A 15,792-nucleotide genomic window follows, 5' to 3' on the forward strand; every position below is an offset into this window, starting at 1 on the left:
TTTATTCACTACATCATTGACTCTACAGTTTAACATAACTGTGCCATCAACAAACTGGCAGAACCATGTGCCAAAAGTAGGCTGATATACTGGAGGAATAGGGACAAGAAACCGGACCGGCCAAGATGGCAGGGGAGGAATACACCAAGGCAGGGGAAAGGCAGTCAGAAATTAGTTAACTGTCCTCTTAATGGAGCAGATAGGGATGAGGAAAAGAATAAGTAAAAGAATAATAATAATCATTGTGAAGTGCATGCTAAATAGTCTACATGCACCATCATTTTAAAACTACCAAGCCTGATGATAAAGACATAACCTTCCCTAAAGCCACAGAGTGAATACATGACAGAGCTGTTATTCTAAAATATTTCTCTAATTCTACAAAGCCCTGCTATTGGCCCTAGGCTATATAACCAGCATGCAAAATAAGTCAGAAGAGTGAGAAGAGGTAGACAGATGTAGATTCCCAAACAGACAAGTTATACAGAACCACATAAACCCAGGAGGACAACAGAAGCAGTAACAGAATCAAAGATGCCCAGGCGAAATTCGGCCAAAGGGACGGGTGCTGCTCCGGGGGTCATTTTCTCCTTGTTTTACATGTATTATCTCTATCCTCAAAATGTTAAAGGCTCTAAGAGCAGCTACTCAGATAAATGAGCCTTAACCTCTTTAAAACTGATTATGCTTTGAATAAGAACAAAGTCTAAATGATATTCAATGGATACATATATATATGATCTAGATCTTACTATACTTTTTATTATAAAACAGATATTTTAGAAAATCCCTTTAGATAAAATCCTTCAGAATGCTTTTGTGCCACAAAAATATTAGTTATTTTACAATAACTAACAAGCAACTCTATAGGATCAAAACTTTATAAATTAGGTAATATTTTTCCCTATTTCATCTTACACATATCCTTTTGTTATCAGTAATTTTCTTGATTTGTTTTGGCACAAGTCACACTGAGAATTTCTTGCTAGTTTCTTGAAATTATGAAAATGATGCATTTATTTAGAGAGACCCAAGAATATGAGCAAAATAGGTTAACCGTAAAAAAGAAAAGGCATGGTTCTAGATGGATTTTTTCCTTATCATTAACAAGTGCGTTCATATTGCTATGTGCATATTAAGAAGCATTATGCAATTTACTGAATTACATAAAAAATTTAGAAAGAATTTTTTTTTTAAAAAAAGGACAAGGCTTTGTAAAGAAAGTTAATTATGAATGAGTCATGGAATCAGGTAATACATGAGGTTCTTTTTGATACACTGTGCACTTATAAGGAAAAAAATGAAAATCAGCAATACTCTGATGATATACTTCCTCCTGGTAAAAGTGGATCTTTCTTTAAGTAAATCTACTGAGGAATGCCTGGGTGGCTCAGTGGTTGAGCGTATGCCTTTGGCTCAGGGTGTGATCCCAGGATCCAGGATCGAGTCCCACATAGGACTCCCTGTGAGGAGCCTACTTCTTTCTCTGCCTGTGTCTCTGCCTCTCTCTCTTTGTCTCTCATGAATAAATAATCTTTTTTTAAAAAAAGTAAGTAAATCTACTGACTGCAGTTTATTAAGTTGGAGATGACAGTTCATCTGACAAAAGGATTTGCCATGGGTTCCTATAATGAATTCAAAGCAGAACTAGTTGGTTATGAGGCTATGGATACCTATAGAGTCCAAAAGACTTGACACCTATGAGTGCCAGAGACATCTGCTGACCACATATAAGCACACATGCTATTTGCCCAGTTTGCACTATTATGATTCAGATGGCGGCTCAGGTGGAAAACTTCTCTCTTTCTTGATAGATAGTCATGGCACCAAATCTCAAGTATTCCCTAATTCTGAGCAGCCCAAGGCTACAGGATACCCTCAAATCACTGGAACTACCCCCAAATGTCTCCAGGACTTAGCCTCTAACCTTATAGCTGAGATCCACTCTGATTAATTGATACCTGTGCCAAAGTTCTTAACTATTTTGAGTATCACTTCAGGGTATAATCAAAACTTCTCTGTGGTCTAGGAGAGTTTCTTTCTCTAAAATATAGGATCCCCATGAGCTATTGGACACAGTTTACTCCTAAAATTTACTCATCTACTAGTGACATTCAATTCAATGAAATATGTCCCTTTCCTGTAGCAGATCCTTTTCAACTTACATTTTCTAATTAATGCCTTATTAGTAGCTATGCCAGACTTTGAAACATGGTGTTCCACACATCACATAAATTGCCACTTTAGAAACTGATAGAAACCTGCAGATGGGGAAGAATTCAAAATAAAATACAGCTAAATAAAATATTGGCAGGAGAGTGCAGAAATTTTAATCTTAAAAATGTAACTCCTAAAACAGGATTTCCAATGCTTCTATTCACACAGAAAATTTAAAGCTTGCCTAGTCCAACCCCATGATTTGAGAGGGATAAGACATCTTTTCAAAGATGTTAAATTTAGGAAAATTGGCTTAGCAATATAAAAATCAAATTTATGACCATTTCATCCATCAGCTGGCATCTACAAAGATAAGTAAAATGGCAATACATACTTTCCCAGATGCTTAGGTAAAAGAAAAATTATATTTTCTTGTAAAAATAGATTTCAATTTCAAACCTGACATGCCTCAGTGATGTTTAAAAATCAGAAGAGGTTATTCCAGGTAGAAACAAAACTAGTTGAATTGAGAAATTTGAGTTTATTTAAGCCTATTGTAAAAGCTTTGCATTTAGGAAAAGAAATTTTTAGAAACATTTTATATAGGCTAATATAGTAATTTAAAAAATTTTTGTAACCAAAAATGAACTTGAAAAGTAAAAACACATATATTTGGGTCTTTCATAAAATAAGTTGTTGTAAACATGAGAGATACCTAACTCTGAGAAACGAACAAGGGGTAGTGGAAAGGGAAGTGGGCGGGGGTCGCACTTGGTGGGATGAACACTGGGTGTTATACTAAATGTTGGCAAATTGAACTCCAGTAGAAAAATATTTTAAAAAAAAAGTTGTTCTAATATCAAATAAAAATCACTAAAGTTTCTCCTCCATACTAGTATACTATTAACATTTAAAATGAATTTAGAAATAATACACAAACCAATTCAATTCTGTGACATCAAATCTTTCAAAATAAGAAGGCTAATGAAAATATGTTACATCTTAATTGATCACTCATTTTCTGAAGGACCGTGTGTTATTTTTCAATGCCCTTACTTATCTAAACTGGGATAATTATTAAAAACTATAATAGTGGGAAGCCTGGGTGGCTCAGTGGTTAAGCATCTGCCTTCAGCTCAGGGCATGATCCTGCAGTCCAGGGATGAAGTCCCATATCGGGCTTCCTGCAGGGAGCCTGCTTCTCCCTCTGCCTGTGTCCCTACCTCTCTGTGTGTCTCTCATGAATAAATAAATAAAATCTTTAAAAAAACTATAATAGTAACACACAGATCAATAATGGCAAGAGAAATTTTTCAGTTTCATTCCTGGAAAAAGTGTAGTTTCTTAAACCATACACTGCAGTACTTATGGTACAAAAAATAAGCAAACAAAAAACAAGAAACCAAAATTTGGCCATCCATCCTCCGCTTAATTTTAACCTTTAATGAATTGGTTAAGCATAAAAGTATCCCAGAAATCTGTCATAGCAAGTTATAGCATGGAAAAAAATTTAAATTACCAAATCAGACTTCAAGGGGAAAAAAATGTCTTCATTAGGGACAGAATAAGAATTTCAATTTTCAGAGGAAAATTATTAGCTATTTGCAAAACTACAATTGATTAAAGCCATATCACCATAATTTTATTACTTAAAATATGAGTGCCATGAAATTTTACTTGCCACAAAGAAGCTTAGAACATAGTCACATGGTTAGAGGTATTTGAAAATGAAGTACACATTAATTAGAGACAAATAGCCATGAATAAAGCAATTAAATAAGATAGTAAGGATAACAGCTCTGAAAATGTAAGAAAACACACAAATGCTCAAAGAAAGATTCGGTTTTAAATTATAGACATAAGCATGAGGTGCAATGACATACACCACTTTGAGGTTGGATTTTTTTAGGTTAAGATATCACAGGTCTACTGGACAGAGCAGAAAGTCAAACTTAAGGAAATCACAAGTAAAACACATTGACTTATTTCAGCAAAAAGGAAATCTTCAATACCTATGAAAGAAATCATTCATACAGTCAATGAGTTCATTAAAATATTACAAATATACACAAATTAAGTACTTGCCCCTTCTGACTTCTCCACCGTGTTAGCCAGCATCTCTTGCAGGGCCCGGACAGAGAGAGACTGTTCCAGCACAAAGGTGCAGATGGAGAGGTCTGGAGGAACATTCTGTGTGGAAAGAAGAAAAGATGCCTCCATCATCATCATAATCATCATCATCATCATCAAGCAACCAGATCCAATTTACCTTATTATACTTCAGCTTATTTCACAGAAAAAAAAAAAAAAGAGTACTTGTCAATTCTCTAATGTCAGTTCATAAATCATCAAAATACATTATTTATTTCACATTTAATACATTTTTGAATTTATGGATAACAATAGCTACCATTTATTGAGGGCCCACTCTTCTAGGCATTGCACTCAGAGCTTTATCAGTAAGTCCTATGGTCATCCATAAGGATTATTACTAGTGTTGTACAGACAAGAAAACAGACAAGTTAGGTAACTTTTCCAAAGTTACAATACTAAATTTTTCATGGCAGTATTAAACTGCCAATTTCCCGGACTCTCAAAGCCATTCATTTCTAATCTATCAAGAAGTCAGCTAATAAAAAATATAAAGAACAAGAAACACCTGCCTCAAACTAATAATTGAAATTAATAAATATGAAATTGAATTGGCACAAAACAGTCATCTATACAGGCTTCTTTTCATCCAGAAAGAAAACAATTACTTTGTTTTATTTAAGTTGAATACATATTTGGTCTCTAACTTTAGATGTAGCAATGTAATTTCTGCTCTGTCCAGGGATGGGTGGGTGGGTGGGTGGTGTGATGTATGTGGGTTGTTTTTTGTTTTTGTTTTTGTTTTTTGCCTTAATCATACTTCTCCCCTTCTCTTTCCTTCCTCTGAAACTTCCACTCTAATCAATAACCCTATAAATTCTGAAAATCCCAAAAGCTAACTATCAGGTGGTGAAGGAAACAGGGTAAGACCTAACTGGTGAGTTAAAACTATTCCTCTCAGGAATAAGTACATTATCATTCACATAGCTTTTGTTTTAGATAAGCAGGATCCAGTAGGCAATCTAACTGGGCCTGGGAAGATGTTCAAAGGACTCTCTTAACAGAAGGACATTATAAATACATTACACACTAAATGTAAGTAAGACAATGTCTTTTTCACAAAAAAGAATATTAGGAGGATAAATTTGACAAACTGATATAATATATCAAAATTATAATTTTCAACATTTAAGTATTTCTTAAATTGAGCTACTATCATTAGAATGATTCTTACCAGCAAAGAATGATATTTTATGATTTCTAGGCAAGATGAAGAGCTAGGGTTCCAAAATTAAAATTCCCTTGTGGATAAAAGAAACCTGCCATCTTGGCCACTAGGATTACTTGTACCCCACAAGAGCATGGCACCCATGTTTTGCTCTGGTTTGTTTTATATATTTTTTTAATGAACTTTACTTCACTGGACTCCTCCCCCCTCCTGTCATGGGCTTCTATGCTCCCAGTCAAATTTCTTTCCATTCCTCCTCAGCTAGTCATCTAAGCAAAATCCCAGATCTGGGTACAGCTACTGCTTTCATACTCTGCAGTCATCTAGACAAGAACTTTCTTTCCAAAGTCTTCAGATAAAAGACTGGAGGCTAGGAAACAACTTCTCTTTTACTCTGACATTTAGGAATAAATTCTTTTAAATTTAATTTTCTCAGTTCTAACTATACTAATTGTACTTTATCAGACCAAGACAAATGATACTGGGCAAAAAATATGATATTCAAAGCATTTCTTCCATTCTTACCCATTTAAATGTGAAGGTTTAGAAATCACACTCTGACAAACATTGCTGGTAGAATTACTATGTTACTAAATGGTGTTCAAGAGAACCAATTCTCAAAAAGAAAAAAAAAAACCTTCGATTTGTAACATTTGCCCATTTCTGACATAAATACTCTAATAACTGTTGATTTCAAAGTCAAAAGTTATAAATCAGCTCACAAAATTCCTCAATATGTAACACATAGTTCTCAGGAATCTATGAGAACTGCTCCCAGTGTGCTACTGGACTTATTTCAGACCCATATCTGCTAATTCCTTTAGAATGACTATAACAGTTAAGAGCTTGGGTTCTATAAACAGTTACCTAAGCAATAATCCCAGCGTCACTACTTACTATCTACTAACTTTTCTAATCTTTGGTTTTCTTCCATGGAAAATGATATAGTAATTATAATAATTATACCATCCCCATAGAGTTGATGTGAAACATAAATGAAGAGTTTATCACAGTGTCAAAAGCATAACAAGAACTCAAAATAAGGGAACCACTATCATTAATTTTGTATATTGTCATTTCTCACTGGCACTTAAGTAGCACTCATTTCTTAAAATTGATTCTTAAATGGATTGTACACTGGAGACATAGTGTTTGCAAACACAACTCAGTAATTATGGACCTGTTCATAGCACCCAAAGTGTTCTAGTATTTTTCAAGAAAAGGTCATTTTTTGGTAAAGTTTATATACTGAACATATTTAAATCATTTCATGCTTCACTTTGCTCCAAATGTTGAAGTATGGATCACTAGGATAGTTGCACTGATACACATGGATTTGGGATGGATTAATCTTGCCACACTGATTTCATTTTGCCACAGATGGACATATCTGTTACAAGATATTTTTCCAGGTAGTGGGAGTTAGCAAGAGCAAATGAACAGACAATCCACGAAGGCAACTCTGTCTTCTCAGAGACTCAATCCACTTTCTCTGATCCATCTTCCTCTCCTTCCTCTCTCTTTGAGCTCCTCTCCTCCTCAAATACACACAGATGTAAACAGGAAAGCTGAGCAGAAAGAAAATATGGTTTACTCCTTTCAGGAAAATGTGAAACAACACATCAGAGCTCTGTAGTGCTATCCCTTTGCTTTGCTCTAAAGAAAAATAGGTTATTTTAGGCAACAGAATCATTACTGTAACTTGTGACCTTTGAAAATGAACTCCTCAAAGTACTCCTTAATTTAAATGAGTGTTTCTTCAAACAGTCTTGAACGTTTTATAGCTAAACCATACTGTAGCATTTATGTTCAGCCTTTGTTCCTACTTCCCAGAAATAAAGTAAAGTCAGGGGAACATAAAGGATCTCATGCACTCATTAAAGACCAACTAAATGGCCAGAAATCAAAATGACTCCTAACACCAGGCTCAGGAAATAAACATTTCTTAAACGTCTGGAGTGAGAGCTCCAAGTCACAAACATTTGCAAGCTGTCATCTTGTCCTTCATCTTTTATTTTTTAATGAAGTCTTATTACTAGAAATGTAAGTTTTCCAACTTTAATATGAAAGAAGTTCACTTGCCCTTACAATGAGTGTGCTCCTAAATCATAAAAGCAACGCTTACACTGTATGTTTTACATTATTAAGTGCTTCAGAACAGATCACGTCAGAATCTAAAAGAACGCCAGCACAGCATATAGGCCTATCTATTTCTTATACATTATACATAACATTTACTTTCATGCAAAATTAAGTCAGAGAAAGTGCTTCTGTCTAAACATCTAAATAGGCTGCCCAGAACAGCACCCAAAGCAAGCAGGCAAAAGGTTAGTAATACTCTTCATGGGGAAACAATCCCAGTTTTATGGGGAAATCCCAGTTTATGGGGAAGAAGTTTTATACTTCTGCAAGAATAACAAACCTTAAGCTAATAGCATGGCTATGTGCCTTTTCCTCCTTTTAAAATACAAATTGGTCACTGTTTCCTCTGCCTGACAATCATCTAGTCTTAAGGGGAGAAAATTCTCAAGAATAACCACACACAGCATCTGGCTTTGTTGGCACTGGAGAGTCTGTGGGAAATCAATTAGGTTTCCCACTGAGGTATCCATCAAACCATTTGGCTTCTAGGGATCTATCTGCCTAATCCACTTAAAAACCTATTGAAACACACCATTACCTTAAGTGAACTGCAACTGATTAATTTGGGACTTAATAAGTCATAGATCATCTCTTATCACTGTATAAAAGCTGCATAGTAACTAACCACTTTATTTTAGCATCTTCATACGCTTACTCATGTTTTTCCTCCTTTAGCCTAAGATATCCATTTCCAGGTCTCCACCTAGGGAAACTATTTCATATTTTGAATCACATGTAAATAAAAGCCCATATAAAAACATTTTATCGGGATGCCTGGATGGCTCAGTGGTTGAGCATCTGCCTTTGGCTCAGGTTGTGATCCTCGGGTCCTGGGATTGAGTCCCACATCAGGCTCCTCGTGGGGAGCCTGCTTCTCCCTCTGCCTGTGTCCCTGCCTCTCTCTCTGTGTCTCTCATGAATGAATGAATGAATGAATGAATTAATTAATTAATTAATTAAAATCTTTAAATATATATATAATCTTTATTTTTTTCTGGGAAATGAACAAGGGGTAGTAGAAAGAGAGGTGGATGGGAGGTGGGGGTGACTGGGTGATGGGCACTGAGGGCGGCACTTGATGGAATGAGCACTGGGTATTATGCTATATGTTGGCAAATTGAACTCCAATAAAAAAATAATAAAATAAAATAAAATATATGTATATATATAATTTTTTAATTTTTTTTATATATAATCTTTAAATAACATTTCCCAGGGTGCCTGGGTGGCTCAATAGATTAAGTATCTACCTTCAGCCCAAGTCATGATCTCAGGGTCCTGGGACAGAACACTGCATCTGGCTCCCTGCTCAGAGGGGAGACCCCCTCCCCCTGTTCATGATCTTGCTCTCTATCTCAAAATCTTAAAAAAAGAATTTCCCTACTGAAAATTGAAACAATACTGATAAACTGAAAACTCTCTTTCTAAATTTAATTATATTCTTTCCCCCTTCCCCTCCCTGCCAGGCATCACCACATGGAGTCTGAGGACCTTTTGGATTATGTATCTTTTCAGGTCTTTTTTTATGCATTTACATACATATGCTCATATAGAAGCATACAGAACGGCTGTTCCAATTAAAGGGCTCATGCTGTACAAATTACATATTTTAAGTTACTAATACGTTTTAAAGATCATTTTTTAGAGATCATTGTTTATTAGTAGATCTGTATCCACATCATTCTTCATGACTATTAGAGAATCTAGATATGCCATATTCTTCCTGAAGATTGGTTCAAGTTCTCTGTTATGTAAGACTATTACTCAACTTGGATCCTCACCTCCCAACCAGCCTAATGTGGGGGCTTACAAAAGAAAATGTTCACTATTTCCTTGAGTTGACCTTAAGCTCTAAGTCTGTCTATTTCTGGAAAATGAAGCAAATCTGCTTATAAGGATGTTATATGTACCTGCATAGAGGTAGTTACAGCCCTAGTGACAGGTCTCTCTACTTTTGTTTCTGTTATAGTACTGCTAGGTTTCTAATACAAAGACAAGTTAATTTATCTTTATTCAGTGCCGTTTGATTGTGCTCCACATAACCTGTAGGGTAACTCAGGTATCTCAAAATGTATTTTGAAAAGTAATAGGGTATTAAATCTTGATAATTTGGCAACATAAGAAAAGGAGCAAGGCCCTGTATCCAAGAACATAGGATTCAGATCCAGTGCATAACTAGCCAAGGGATTTCACATAAATCAGTCTGAGCTTTCCCATCTGTTAAGTGGCAAAATATCTATCAAATTTCAAAGAATTGTTCTGAGATTAAAATAAGAAAATCAATGCATTATAAACCAAAAATTGCCAATAAAATATGATTTTATCTTCCTAATTTAAGAAAAACCTAAATCAGAAAGCTCAGAATCACACAGATGTAAATTAAGAGAAGAGCTACTCTTCCATCAAGAAATGTGAAGACAGTATATTTTGGAGTGGAGCAGATGGTCTGAGGTTGAGACAGATTTGTTTTTGCTCAGCCAGCCATCTGCTGAGTAGCCTTTGGCAAGGCACTATAGCCACAGAGGGTCAACTTTTCCATGAACTATGGAGGTATCAAACTGTATCTTCACCAAAAAATAAAGTTGCTGTTTTTTTTAAGTAGCCAAGTAGAAACATGAACCAGACAAAACTTCACCTACCAGATGGGGAAAAATATTTTTTACTACATTTATATTCCACCATTCCAATAAAATTACGGTGTTTTATCCCATTCACTTATATGCAATATTGTAAAAAGAAAATATCAAGCAGGATATAAGGGAAATCTGAGTTCACTTTTTCCTCTTTAAGACTCCAGTGATAACACTTCACCATATTCCCAGCCCAACAATGTGGTTATTAAAAGACATTCACACTTTTCCCTGGGAGTTCACAGTTCTGGGTAGCTTTGGTTTTTGTTTTGTTTTGTTTTTTGGTCATGTTCCTTTTCCCTTCATCCCACTTTGCATCAAAGGTCAACATGAAATGGCGTTAGAGAAAGAAATACTTATCCTATGTAAACTAATTCTTTTAGATCAGCTTTTTAATAAAAGACTAAATGTAATCATAGCAGATGAAACGGATATGCCTGGATTTCCCCAGTTCTAAAGCCTTTGAATCCCTTCAGAAAAACTCAAGTCTTTCTCCTGGGCGTCCTTGACAACACAGGTCCAGATGGGGAAGGATCATATTAGCAGGTTTAAATGGCTAGTACTTAGTGTAAATTACCACTACACACAGCCTAACTCTGTCAATTCCACAATTCATTAGGAAAATCCCTAATGAATTAGTAGGGTTTCATAGGATTTTCTCAGTGTTCATTTTGCCTACTGGCACACATCTTTTTATACAAAGCTCTTTAAATATAATATCACATAGATATGCCAACCTATCTTATTTTCACAATTACTTTAACATTCAGATGACTCACATGTTTCAGTGAAAATATAGAGAGACACTAGTTGGACATTCCATCACACATCACCTCTTCCATTCTAATATCACCACAGGAATATAATCTCAGGTCAAATCTGTTCACACACCTTGAGTGGGAGCCACTGTCAGTGAGAACACGAGTACATGATATTTTGAAAGCCAAACACTCAAAAGGAAACCAGAGGAGAGGCTTCCACTGGGAATGAAGCCTCAATATGTACGTATCTTAAAAATCACAAATGCTACTAATGGTTTGTTAGATGGAGCCCCTGCTTATAAACACGGCTATGTCAAACCTATCAGTCACAATCTTGAATAAAACCTAACTTTCCAGACTCTAGGTAATAGCCCACCTATGTAATTTGCATTTAAAAAACATCATTTCTAGTCTTGTAAGTACATCATGATGATGTTCTAGGAAGTTGGGCTCCAAGTTAAAATCTATTTAAAAAGTTAATGTCTCACCACTAAATTCAGAGTTTAGAGCTACTTCAGTAAATATATAAGTAAATGGATGAATACATAAACCACAAGAACAAATCAATTAGTACAAATATTGGAACCACTGTTGTAGGACAAGTCACCACAAATAATTTTGAAGCAGAGTTTCACTCTACTCAAAAGAGATTTTTTTTAAGAATCACAAAATATATACATGTTTGTTAATTATGTACTAAGGAACTGGCGTTGTTATGACAAAACTAAGGCAAAACTACTACATGGCCCAAGTACTTATTGAGTGTTAGAATCAGTGACATCTCAGCCTTGCTCCATGTATGATCCCAGTGAAACAAAGCTAGTGCTCAAACTTGGTAGATCCTCCAGTGAAAATTTCTGATGATCAATAGTGCCATCTCCAGCAAGTTTTGTACAAAGGAGATTTAGGTAGAATCTATTCACAGATTCATTGCTTGAAAGCACTTGGGGAAAAAAAAAATTTATCATAACCAGGTCAACCTAATTATCTGCCATATGACCTTTTGCTAAAATAATCATAGTCCATTGTCTCATAATCTTCTTAAAGAAGAGGGAACAATTCATACAAACTAGTGAAGAGGGCAATTAACAGATCTGGAAATTACCTAGAGCTCTATGGTTAAGTCAAAAGAAGAAGAAAATGGAAACGGGAATTACGCTTTCCAAATCACATTATGCAGACAATAAGATGATGTCTGCACATTTAATTATGTAATGGATTACATATTAATTTAGGCGTAACCACGCAAATACCAACCACCTCATCCTTTGCAGGTGTCTCATTCTGTGAAATATGCTGGATGATTTCAACTAACTTAATTTAAAATGGCCAGACCTAAATTAATGGCTCAGTATCAGTCTGAACAAATCAAGCTAGAGTTGACTCAATAACATCACTTGAAACCTCAAAATTAGAACTCCGAATAGACTCAAGTTGAGACATTCAGCACCGGGGAATTCTTACTAGAAATTCTGCTAGCATGGAATTTCTGTGCAGTTTCAATAATGTAAAATAAATATAAACATGCAGAAATAATTATGTAGGTAATAATTGCTATATCGTTTTTTAAATGTCCTCTGTGTGCTAAGTCCTAAATCCCATCATAACCCTCCAAGAGAAGCAATATTATCCCCACTACAGAAATGAGTAAATGGTGAGTCAGAAAATTCAACGACTTAATCTAAGCCAGAAACTATTAACAGGCATATCTGCTTAGCCTAAAATCCATACCACATTATCTCTCTCAAGGTAACATCAGCCTGGTTCTCAGCTGTTTGGTTTTGTTTTTCCATCCATTTGTGGTAATAGTTAGTACTGATAAATTAAACCTAACTGAACAGTGTGCATGCTCTACATACAGAAGCAAAGTCATGAGTAACCCAAACTCTGTCATTTGGGCTTGAGGGACATTTTAAAAGCTAATAATCTGGTGTGAGGCCCTCTGGGAATGTCTTAGCAGGAGTAAAAGTGTAGTAAGGCATTAAAATAATAATTCTTGGGCAGCCCGGGTGGCTCAGCGGTTTAGCACTGCCTTCAGCCCAGGGCATGACCCTGGAGACCTGGGATCAAGTCCCACGTCGGGCTCCCTGCATGGAGCCTGCTTCTCACTCTGCCTGTGTCTCTGCCTCTCTTTCTCTCTGTGTCTCTCATGAATAAATAAAATCTTTAAAAAAAAAAATAATAATAATAATAATTCTTTGTAGATGGATGCTTGTAAGTATATTCTGATATAGGGACCTTTTCCTTGTCTAAAAAATAGTCACCACTTTGGTAAGAGATAAAAAGTATTTTCTGGCTGATGAGAGAAATATATAGTGGAATTAAAAAAACTAAGTCAAGGTAGATACTTCAGGTAAATAATACATAATTGAAACTGAAGCTGTTTTGGTGAAATTTAACCCTGACAAAACCTTAGGTGATCTGGACATACTTCAGAGTTCTATTAATCCATATAAACTATAAACGTACACCTGAAGATAACAATACAAATACAGTTTGGAGAACCAAAAATTCCATCTTGCCTAACACTACCACAATGAATTGGGGAAACATCAAAATTTATTCTTCCTACAATAGTATATCTTTAACCCCTTCCCCCCCCCAAAAAAAAAACCAGGGTAGCATAATATATAATGAGGGAAAAAATATTCAAGAGAAACTGTCCCTGACTTCCCCCAGATACTGGAGTTAGAAGAAAATCTTCAAAGGAACACTCATGTATGTTTAAAGCACTAAGGGAAGCCATATTTGAATGAGTAAAAAAAAAGTGCTATAATAATAAATCAACAAACAAAAATTCTCAATAAGAATACAGGAATTACACAAAAAGAACAAAATGGAAATTCTGGATTAGACATACTAACTTTAATAATAAATATATTGAGGTTCTCAACAGCATATTTGAGATAAAAGGAGAAAGAATCAGGGAACTTAAGGTCAACCAATAGAAATAAAACAACTGTTTGTGCACAAAGGAAAAAAAATAACAAGCCTCAATAACCTCAGGAATAAAATACAGCACACCAATATATATGTAATGGGTGTCCCAGAAGAACAAGATAAAAAGAAAAGGCCAAAAGACATATACATACATATATGTATGCATGTTTATATATGTATACATTTACACATATAACACATTTTTATTTAAATTCCAGTTAGTTAACATACAGTGTAATATTAGGTTCAGATGTACTGTAGTCACTCTGGAAAACAGCATGGAGATTGCTCAAAAAGTTAAAAATTGAACTACTCTAATATCCAGCAATTGCACTACCAGGTATTTACCCAAAGTATACAAAAGTCCTGATTCAAAGGGATATATGCATCCTGATGTTTATAGCAGCATTATCTACAATACCCAAAGCATAAAAATAACCCAGAAGCCCATCAAATGAACAGATAAAGAAAATGCAGTGTACACACATACACACAATGGAATATTACTAAGCCATAAAAAGAAGGAAATCTTGTCATTTGCAATGATGTGGATGGAACTAGAGAGTATTATGCGGAGCAAAAAACATCAGAAAAAAGGCAAATACCATGATTTCACCCATATATGGAATTTAAGTAACAGAAGATACAGTTGAAGAAATAATGGCCAAAAACTTCTAAAATTCTACAAAAGACACTAGTTTACATATCTGCATATTCAAGAATAACAAAAAATCCAAAGTAGGATAAATACAAAGAAATTCATGCCTAGATACATCATAGTCAAACTGTGAAGAGTCAAAGACAAAGAAAAAAAAATCTAAAGCAGCAAGAAAAAAATTGCTCATCAAATGCAATGGAGAATCAATATGATTAACTGCTGACATTACTTGAAATCAGGACAGAAGATAGTTGGATGATGTATTCATACAGCTGAAAGAAAAAAGTATCAATCAAGAAATCAATATCCAGCTAAATGACTTTTTAAGATAAAGTAAAATAAAGACATTCCAAGATAAACAAGAATGGAGACTGTACCACAGCTGAAATACAAGTAATGATAGAGGAAGTCCTTTAGGAACTTCCATAAAATCTGAAGGAAGAAATGAAAAGTACCAGAAATAAAATATGTATGTATGTATATATATATATACACACTAATGTAAAATATCCTAGAAATATTGTTCTCATTTTATCACCAAAATTGTTTGAAGCATATAAGATTGTTGGAACAAGAAGAAAAATAATCTAAGCCCATAGTTAGCAGAAGGAAGAAAATAATAAAGATCAGAGCAGAAATACATGAAAGAGAGACAAAAAAGACATAGATCAACGAAACTAATGTACAAAAGGATAAGCAAAATAAGCCAAACTTTCCCAAACTAAGAAAAAAAAAGTAAAGGGGTCAAATAAAATTATAAATGGAAGAGGAGATATTACAAGTGATACAATAGAAATAGAAAAAAATCATTAGAGGTTACTATTAACAATTATAATCCAACAAATTGGATAACTAAAAAGAAACAGCTGTGGGACGTCTGGGTGGTTCAATGGTTGAGCCCAGGGTGTGATCCTGGAGTCCTGGGATCGAGTCCCACTTCAGGCTCCTTGCCTGCTTCTCCCTCTGACTATGTTTCTGCCTCTCTCTCTATCTCTCATGAATAAATAAATAAAATCTTTTAAAAAATAAATAAAAAGAAATGAATGGTTCAATGCATAGAAACATACAACCTATCAAGATTGAGTCATAAAGAAATTAAAAATCATACCAAACTAATTAATTTGGTATTAGTTAAGCAGGATTTTGTGTATGATTGAATAAGCTTTTAACTTTTTAAAGTGTTGG

At 34.8% G+C, this 15,792-nt stretch overlaps 1 protein-coding gene across 4 annotated transcripts in view; it reads right to left on the reverse strand.

Moving 5' to 3' along the window:
* RYR2 (ryanodine receptor 2) overlaps positions 1–15,792 on the reverse strand; it is a 727,449-nt gene that overhangs the window by 457,262 nt on the left and 254,395 nt on the right. For all 4 annotated transcript variants that reach the window (XM_077894379.1, XM_077894378.1, XM_077894377.1 and 1 more), the window contains exon 3: positions 4,243–4,347. In XM_077894379.1, the coding sequence (XP_077750505.1) occupies positions 4,243–4,347 (105 nt within the window). The remainder of the gene's footprint in view (positions 1–4,242; positions 4,348–15,792) is intronic.

Source organism: Canis aureus, chromosome 4 (assembly GCF_053574225.1).
Source record: "Canis aureus isolate CA01 chromosome 4, VMU_Caureus_v.1.0, whole genome shotgun sequence".
In the NCBI taxonomy this organism is placed as follows: Eukaryota; Metazoa; Chordata; class Mammalia; order Carnivora; family Canidae; genus Canis; species Canis aureus.